General features: G+C 41.7%; 1 protein-coding gene across 3 annotated transcripts in view; it reads left to right on the plus strand.

Moving 5' to 3' along the window:
* Window positions 1-9,074, plus strand: part of LOC133571049 (uncharacterized) — an 81,171-nt gene extending 72,097 nt beyond the window's left edge. For 2 of the 3 annotated variants that reach the window (XM_061924050.1, XM_061924052.1), the window contains exons 6-7: window positions 4,763-4,810; window positions 8,612-9,074. In XM_061924050.1, coding sequence (XP_061780034.1) covers window positions 4,763-4,810; window positions 8,612-8,631 — 68 coding nt within the window. In that variant the 3' untranslated portion in view covers window positions 8,632-9,074. The remainder of the gene's footprint in view (window positions 1-4,762; window positions 4,811-8,611) is intronic. The other variant, XM_061924051.1, reaches the window with a different exon arrangement.
* Window positions 9,075-10,197: the final 1,123 nt, after the last annotated feature.

Here is a 10,197-nt window from a genome sequence, read left to right on the forward strand (position 1 = left end):
GAACAAGGATGGACAATTCAACCCTTAATTTAACAATGAGTAGATGAGTGTTACGTGTTAGCGCTCTTCTAAGTACCCAAAGTCGCTTTACATGTAGAACCCATCATTCATTCACACCTGGTGGTGGTAAGCTACTTTCATAGCCACAGCTGCCCTGGGGTAGACTGACAGAAGCGTGGCTGCAATTTGCGCCAACGGCCCCTCCGACCACCACCTTATCATTCATCATTCAATTCACCGGTGTGAGTGGCACCGGGGGCAAAGGGTGAAGTGTCCCGCCCAAGGACACAACGGCAGCGATTTTTTTTTGGATGGTAAGAGGCGGGGAGCGAACCTGCAACCCTCAGGTTTCTGGCACGGTTGCTCTACCCACTACGCCATGCCGCCCCATATATATATATATATATATATATATATATATATATATATATATATATATATATATATATATATATATATATATACATATATATATACATATATATATACATATATATATATATATATATATATATATATATATATATATATATATATATATATATATATGCATATATAGCTACAATTCACTGAACATCAAGTATTTCTTATGTATATATATATATATATATATATATATGAAATACTTGACTTGGTGAATTCTAGCTGTAAATATACTCCTCCCCTTTTAGCCACGCCCCCGACCACGCCCACCCCCTCCCCCCACCTCCCGAAATCGGAGGTCTCAAGGTTGGCAAGTATGTAACATGTCATATTAAAAGGGGACCTGTGATAATTTGTAGAGATGTCCGATAATGGCTTTTTTGCCGATATCCGATATTCCGATATTGTCCAATTCTTAATTACCGATTCCGATATCAACCGATACCATATTTGCCAACCCTCCCGAATTTTCCGGGAGACTCCCGAAATTCAGCGCCTCTCCCGAAAACCTCCCGGGACAAATATTCTCCCGAAAATCTTCCGGTTTTCAGCCGGAGCTGGAGGCCACGCCCCCTCCAGCTCCATGCGGACCTGAGTGAGGACAGCCTTTTTTCACGACGGGAGGACAACAGGGTGACAAGAACTAAATCATCCAGACTAGAGATACATTGTATTATTATGTTTATCTTACCTAAAAATAAATATATTTATTAATTATGCGGTCCTCTCCAAGGTTTCTCATAGTCATTCACATCGACGTCCCACTGGGGTGAGTTTTTCCTTGCCCTTATGTGGGCTCTGTACCGAGGATGTCCTTGTGGCTTGTGCAGCCCTTTGAGACACTTGTGATTTAGGGCTATATAAATAAACATTGATTGATTGATTGATAATTAAAACAAAAAAAATAAAAATACATTTTTACTATATTTTGCTAAAAACATCAAAATTATTTGTATTTTTCTTTGTATTTTTTCCTGACTCCTTATTACATCCAGCCATAGAATTATACATTAAAATAAACATATTTGACATAATTGATTTTAAATTATCATAATAATTCATTTAAAATGACCATAATTAATCATTAAAATAATTGCTTGTTTATCAACAACTTTAGCATTTTATTCATTACATTTTGAAACTCTCAGAAGCCAAGTTATGTTATATTCCTTAAGATTTATTTATGCAAGTTTGAAGTATCAATTATCCAAACACAGTTTTGTTTTCATATTTTCAGGATGTAGATATATATATATGTATGTTATTCACCATTTGATTGGCAGCAGTTAACGGGTTATGTTTAAAAGCTCATACCAGCATTCTTCCCTGCTTGGCACTCAGCATCAAGGCTTGGAATTGGGGGTTAAATCACCAAAAATTATTCCCGGGCGCGGCGCCGCTGCTGCCCACTGCTCCCCTCACCTCCCAGGGGGTGAACAAGGGGATGGGTCAAATGCAGAGGACAAATTTCACCACACCTAGTGTGTGTGTGACAATCATTGGTACTTTAACTTAACTTTAACTTTACACATACAAACTGTAGCACACAAAAAAGCACATTTAATAAAAAAACGTTATTATGGTCTTACCTTTACTTATAAAATAAGTCCATGAGCCGCTGTTGTGCTGGATTAATGCACCCCCTGACGAGAGTGTTATATCAACTAAAGCCCTCACTTAAACTTTCCACGTGCAAGATTGAATCTATTTAAAAAAGTGTAACCGAGGGTTTATAAATGTCGCCTATACTGTATGAAACTACAAAATAACAAACACGGAGGCTCCAGTTTACACGAGGACCACTTTATTTACCTTCTTTCAAAAACTTCCGCTCCACCCCATGTCATATCACTTCCGCTCTTAGCGCCTTCAAAATAAGAGCTCAAGGCATATACTGTATAACAGCGCAAAACAGGAACTTAACATCACAAAGAGGAAAGCCCATAAAAATAGGTTACAAAAGTTATTTAATAAGAAGCCAAAAAGTGCAAAAACAATAATGTTCGTGTTGGAGGAGTTGTGAATTAGGTACACCTGCAGTCTGCAGGTGTACCTAATGTTGTGGCCCTGCAGTCATTCACAACTCCTCCAACACGAACATTATTGTTTTTGCACTTTTTGGCTTCTTATGAAATAACTTTTTTAAATAGATTCAATCTTGCACGTGGAAAGTTTAAGTGTGGGCTTAAGTTGATATAATACTCCCGTCAGAGGGTGCAAATTCTACGGCGGAGGTGCAGGAGGCGAGCCTCAGCCAGTGCGTCTTTTGCAGCCGTTTTATGATGGCTCAGCACAAGAAATACTTTACACACATACAGTTGTTGACAAAATACACTGTACATTATATACCTCAGCTAACTAAACTATGGAAATGTATAATATAGTTCATAGAGAGCTACGTCCGGATGCTCTCTGTGGACTATAGCTCTGCCTTCAATACAATAATCCCGGACAGACTCTGCAATAAACTGGACACTCTTGGCCTCCCCCCTCTCACAAACGCCTGGATAAGGGACTTCCTAACGGACCGACCCCAGAATGTGAGACTTGGCCCGCACCTCTCATCCTCCCGCACGCTGAGCATCGGCTCCCCACAGGGCTGTGTGCTGAGCCCCCTCCTCTACTGCCTTTACACCCATGACTGCAGTCCGGCCCACAGTGACAACCTTACCGTCAAGTTCGCCGACGATACCACAGTGGTCGGGCTCATCTCCAGGGGTGACGAGGCTGCCTACAGAGAGGAGGTCCTGAAGCTGACGGCCTGGTCTTCGGAGAACAACCTCGCTCTCAACACCAGCAAGACCAGAGAGATCATCGTCGACTTCAGGAGGAGCAGCACCGACCCTGCCCCCCTCTACATCAACGGCGAGCGTGTAGAGAGGGTCCACACCTTCAGGTACCTTGGAGTCCACATCTCTAATGACTTCTCCTGGACAGTCAACACCACATCAATCATCAAGAAGGCTCAGCAGCGGCTACACTTCCTTAGAGTCCTCGGGAAGTACAACCTGAAGCCTGACCTGCTGCTGACCTTCTACCGCTCGTCCATCGAGAGCCTGCTGACCTACTGTATTACGGTATGGTACGGCAGCTGCACTGCAGCAGACAGGGAGAGGCTGCAAAGAGTGGTCAAGACGGCTCAGAAGATCATCGGCCGCCCTGTCCCCTCTCTGACGGACATCTACAGAGCCAGTGCCATCATCAAGGACAGCACCCACCCTGGCTCTGACCTGTTCCACCTGCTGCCCTCTAGGAAGCGCTACAGGTGCATTAAAACCAAAACAAACAGGCTAAAGAACAGCTTCTTCCCCAGGGCCATAACCATCCTGAACGGACTGCCCCATTGTCCCTCATAACTGCCTTCTCTTCGGTGCAATAACCCATTCCACCAACCACCCTGTTTTTGTTTTGTTCTTTTCATGTATTTATTCATTTCACACCATATTCATTGCACTTCTACATTTTTTATATTTCTATATATTTGCACATTGTTTTTCTAGCATGCACACATCGCACTGTATGGAATGGCCTCAATCTCGTTACCTTGCGTAATGACAATAAAGCTGATTCTGATTCTGATTCTGATTCTGATTCTGATATAGTAATAGGTCTCACTGCACAGCAGGCCAGCAGTTAGCCGAGTCCGTCCATGTTGAGGCACTGAGTGACGTGCCTCAACTGGCTGCTGTTCACAGCACCGTCTCTTCTCAGTATTTGAACGGCAAATGTGAAAATTCAGCGATTTTGAATAAAAATAATCTAAAACTGGCGAAGTTAAAGAGAAAATAACTTTATAGTATAATCACTGGATACATTTAACAATTTAATTTTTTTTTTTTTCTTTTTACATAATGGTTTTAACCATTCTGAAATGGTGATAATGTTCCCCTTTAAATGTTCCATTGAAAATAAAGAACATTCCACACGGCGCTCAAAAATATGTCAAAATGTTTTAGTACGACTTTAAAGCCGCACCACTTGATGGATTTTACGATTCATTTGTGTCAAATAAGTGCGTGCGTCATTTTAAGGTCCAAACCCTGGATTGTGCTTCAAAGCATGCAGCTTGTTTGCTTCCTTCTGGAGCTGAATCTAACCTAATAATTACAACAATCACTTTAATTGCATTTAAAAAAAAATCTAGAGTCAGAAGAATATCAATGTCAAGGAAGTACAAGGGTTTGGAGGGAAATAGACGTCGTTATGGGCGTCTCGATTACTCGCCAATCGCGGGGTTGTCTTTGAACATAACCCTCCGCAAATAGCAGGGATCCACTGTAATCTGATCTACGTGATATCAGCTGTCATTCCTTTGCTTTCCTTTGTACTTTAATTGCAGGTGAGTCAGACGGAGGCCAGACACGTTGCTCGTTTTGTGCATTACCAGGTCAGAAAATAAGATAGCCTTTGTAAACTCCTCTCAGACTCAATGCACAATTACTAGAGTACTAAACTTCAAGTATGAACACAGTGTGACATTGTTAAGGTCCTTTGAATGACCCTCCTTGAATGTTCACTTCAACATTAACAGACCAGTCAAGACTTTTACTGCAGCTAAACATTTGTTTCACCCTAACAGTGCAAGGAAATACAATCGATAATTAGAATAGAATAGATCTTTATTGTCATTGTACAAACCCTGTTTCCATATGAGTTGGGAAATTGTGTTAGATGTAAATATAAACAAAATGCAATGATTTGCAAATCATTTTCAACCCATATTCAGTTGAATATGCTACAAAGACAACATATTTGATGTTCAAACTGATAAACATTTTTTTTTTTTTGCAAATAATCATTAACTTTAGAATTTGATGCCAGCAACACGTGACAAAGAAGTTGAGGAAAGGTGGCAATAAATACTGATAAAGTTGAGGAATGCTCATCAAACACTTATTTGGAACATCCCACAGGTGAACAGGCAAATTGGGAACAGGTGGGTGCCATGATTGGGTATAAAAGTAGATTCCATGAAACGCTCAGTCATTCACAAACAAGGATGGGGCGAGGGTCACCGCTTTGTCGACAAATGCGTGGGCAAATTGTTGAACAGTTTAAGAAAAACCTTTCTCAACCAGCACAGAATTTAGAGATTTCACCATCTACGGTCCGTAATATCATCAAAGGGTTCAGAGAATCTGGAGAAATCACTGCACGTAAGCAGCTAAGCCCGTGACCTTCGATCCCTCAGGCTGTACTGCATCAACAAGCGACATCAGTGTGTAAAGGATATCACCACATGGGCTCAGGAACACTTCAGAAACCCACTGTCAGTAACTACAGTTGGTCGCTACATCTGTAAGTGCAAGTTAAAACTCTCCTATACAAGGCAAAAAACCGTTTATCAACAACACCCAGAAACGCCGCCGGCTTCGCTGGGCCTGAGCTCATCTAAGATGGACTCATACAAAGTGGAAAAGTGTTCTGACGAGTTCACATTTCAAATTGTTTTTGGAAACTGTGGACGTTGTGTCCTCCGGACCAAAGAGGAAAAGAACCATCCGGATTGTTATAGGCGCAAAGTTGAAAAGTCAGCATCATTTTGAAATGTGGACTCGTCAGACCACAGAACACTTTTCCACTTTGTATCAGTCCATCTTAGATGAGCTCAGGCCCAGCGAAGCCGACGGCGTTCCTGGGTGTTGTTGATAAACGGTTTTCGCCTTGCATAGGAGAGTTTTAACTTGCACTTACAGATGTAGCGACCAACTGTAGTTACTGACAGTGGGTTTCTGAAGTGTTCCTGAGCCCATGTGGTGATATCCTTTACACACTGATGTCGCTTGTTGATGCAGTACAACCTGAGGGATCGAAGGTCACGGGCTTGGCTGCGTACGTGCAGTGATTTCTCCAGATTCTCTGAACCCTTTGATGATATTACGGACCGTAGATGGTGAAATCCCTAAATTCCTTGCAATAGCTGAATGAGAAAGGTTTTTCTTAAACTGTTGGACAATTTGCTCACGCATTTGTTTACAAAGTGTTGACCCTCGCCCCATCCTTGTTTGTGAATGACTGAGCATTTCATGGAATCTACTTTTATACCCAATCATGGCACCCACCTGTTCCCAATTTGCCTGCACACCTGTGGGATGTTCCAAATAAGTGTTTGATGAGCATTCCTCAACTTTATCAGTATTTATTGCCACCTTTCCCAACTTCTTTGTCACGTGTTGCTGGCATCAAATTCTAAAGTTAATGATTATTTGCAAAAAAAAAAAAATGTTTATGAGTTTGAACATCAAATATGTTGTCTTTGTAGCATATTCAACTGAATATGGGTTGAAAATGATTTGCAAATCATTGTATTCCGTTTATATTTACATCTAACACAATTTCCCAACTCATATGGAAACGAGGTTTGTATTATTTCCTACTTAGCACTTTAAACCATTGTAATGTTATACCTAGGCCTATGACTTGAATTGATTCTGTAACGGAACAAAATACTCTTCTACAATTTTATGCTATATATACAGGTAAAAGCCAGTAAATTAGAATATTTTGAAAAACTTGATTGATTTCAGTAATTGCATTCAAAAGGTGTAACTTGTACATTATATTTATTCATTGCACACAGACTGATGCATTCAAATGTTTATTTCATTTAATTTTGATGATTTGAAGTGGCAACAAATGAAAATCCAAAATTCCGTGTGTCACAAATTTAGAATATTACTTAAGGCTAATACAAAAAAGGGATTTTTAGAAATGTTGGCCAACTGAAAAGTATGAAAATGAAAAATATGAGCATGTACAATACTCAATACTTGGTTGGAGCTCCTTTTGCCTCAATTACTGCGTTAATGCGGCGTGGCATGGAGTCGATGAGTTTCTGGCACTGCTCAGGTGTTATGAGAGCCCAGGTTGCTCTGATAGTGGCCTTCAACTCTTCTGCGTTTTTGGGTCTGGCATTCTGCATCTTCCTTTTCACAATAACCCACAGATTTTCTATGGGGCTAAGGTCAGGGGAGTTGGCGGGCCAATTTAGAACAGAAATACCATGGTCCGTAAACCAGGCACGGGTAGATTTTGCGCTGTGTGCAGGCGCCAAGTCCTGTTGGAACTTGAAATCTCCATCTCCATAGAGCAGGTCAGCAGCAGGAAGCATGAAGTGCTCTAAAACCGACACCAGCAGATGACATGGCACCCCAAACCATCACCCAACCATGCAAATTTTGCATTTCCTTTGGAAATCGAGGTCCCAGAGTCTGGAGGAAGACAGGAGAGGCACAGGATCCACGTTGCCTGAAGTCTAGTGTAAAGTTTCCACCATCAGTGATGGTTTGGGGTGCCATGTCATCTGCTGGTGTCGGTCCACTCTGTTTCCTGAGATCCAGGGTCAACGCAGCCGTCTACCAGCAAGTTTTAGAGCACTTCATGCTTCCTGCTGCTGACCTGCTCTATGGAGATGGAGATTTCAAGTTCCAACAGGACTTGGCGCCTGCACACAGCGCAAAATCTACCCGTGCCTGGTTTACGGACCATGGTATTTCTGTTCTAAATTGGCCCGCCAACTCCCCTGACCTTAGCCCCATAGAAAATCTGTGGGTTATTGTGAAAAGGAAGATGCAGAATGCCAGACCCAAAAACGCAGAAGAGTTGAAGGCCACTATCAGAGCAACCTGGGCTCTCATAACACCTGAGCAGTGCCAGAAACTCATCGACTCCATGCCACGCCGCATTAACGCAGTAATTGAGGCAAAAGGAGCTCCAACCAAGTATTGAGTATTGTACATGCTCATATTTTTCATTTTCATACTTTTCAGTTGGCCAACATTTCTAAAAATCCCTTTTTTGTATTAGCCTTAAGTAATATTCTAATTTTGTGACACACGGAATTTTGGATTTTCATTTGTTGCCACTTCAAATCATCAAAATTAAATGAAATAAACATTTGAATGCATCAGTCTGTGTGCAATGAATAAATATAATGTACAAGTTACACCTTTTGAATGCAATTACTGAAATAAATCAAGTTTTTCAAAATATTCTAATTTACTGGCTTTTACCTGTATATAAGACATCTCTGTGTCAGTATGGGGGTCCTTGACCTGGAAAATCGTTGTAGACCCCTGATCTGTAGGATTTACTATCCAAGTGTGCGTCCAATACGTGTGTTTCTTTAATGAATGGATCAGTGTTTATTAACCAATCATTTTTGTTTCATTGATGTGGTTTTCTTTAGACTCTGCGGTGTGGAGTTAAACTCTGAAGACGGTTGGAACTGTGGTCGAAGCTGAGCAGAAAGAACTGAGCCTCACAGCACTGCCTGACCTGAGGAGAATGTCTTATTTTTCACTTTGAAATGTTGTGTTAAATGTTAGATATTTTAAGATGAAGTGAAAAAACAAACTACAAAGTCAAAGTCAGGTCCTTTGCCAGAGGGTTGGGAGCTTCAGGATCTTAGCTGTTCCCAATACTGCGCTCTTATGTCAGATGTTGTTCCTGGTACCGACCACCACCGCGGTCTTCTGATGTTTGTTCATCGCTACTTGCACCAGTTTGTCAGTCTGGATCCGGGTTTGTTTCTCAACCACCTATATACAGTATATGAATGTACTGTATATGCACAGTATACGACTGTACTGTAAATATACAAAATATATGTACATATGAAAATATTTAAAAATGTCGCAGCTCGGCAGCCGTTGAATAATGGAAAAAAATGTGTCACGCTTGTAAAGTTTGAAAAGAATTACACCACAAGTCTTGTTATTGTTTGTAAGAAAGTTGTTCTCATGAAATTATGCAAACTGTTGCTTCAAATTGAACTTTTTATATGGCGGTGTGTTTAAAGAAATGAATAAAGTTCTAAATCCTTGAAAAAGGTTGTTTCTCCATACATTGAGAACAAAGCATGAGCAAATAATAAAATATGTTGTTTTTCAGTATCTACCGTATTTTTCGGAGTATAAGTCGCTCCGGCTGAAAATGCATAATAAAGAAGGAAAAAAACATATATAAGTAGCATTTTTTGGGGAAATTTATTTGATAAAAGCCAACACCAAGAATAGACATTTGAAAGGCAATTTAAAATAAATAAAGAATAGTGAACAACAGGCTGATGATGAGATCCGCCCGGAGTTCCTTAAGGCTCTGGATGCTGTGGGGCTGTCTTGGTTGACAAGACTCTGCAGCATCGCGTGGACATCGGGGGCGGTACCTCTGGATTGGCAGACCGGGGTGGTGGTTCCTCTCTTTAAGAAGGGGAACCGGAGGGTGTGTTCTAACTGTCGTGGGATCACACTCCTCAGCCTTCCCGGTAAGGTCTATTCAGGTGTACTGGAGAGGAGGCTACGCCGGATAGTCGAACCTCGGATTCAGGAGGAACAGTGTGGTTTTCGTCCTGGTCGTGGAACTGTGGACCAGCTCTATACTCTCGGCAGGGTCCTTGAGGGTGCATGGGAGTTTGCCCAACCAGTCTACATGTGCTTTGTGGACTTGGAGAAGGCATTCGACCGTGTCCCTCGGGAAGTCCTGTGGGGAGTGCTCAGAGAGTACGGGGTATCGGACTGTCTGATTGTGGCAGTCCGCTCCCTGTATGATCAGTGTCAGAGCTTGGTCCGCATTGCCGGTAGTAAGTCGGACACGTTTCCAGTGAGGGTTGGACTCCGCCAAGGCTGCCCTTTGTCACCGATTCTGTTCATAACTTTTATGGACAGAATTTCTAGGCGCAGTCAGGGCGTTGAGGGGATCTGGTTTGGTGGCTGCAGGATTAGGTCTCTGCTTTTTGCAGATGATGTGGTCGTGATGGCTTCATCTGGCCAGGAT

The sequence above is a fragment of the Nerophis lumbriciformis genome, linkage group LG28 (genome assembly GCF_033978685.3).
Source record: "Nerophis lumbriciformis linkage group LG28, RoL_Nlum_v2.1, whole genome shotgun sequence".
Classification (NCBI taxonomy): domain Eukaryota; kingdom Metazoa; phylum Chordata; class Actinopteri; order Syngnathiformes; family Syngnathidae; genus Nerophis; species Nerophis lumbriciformis.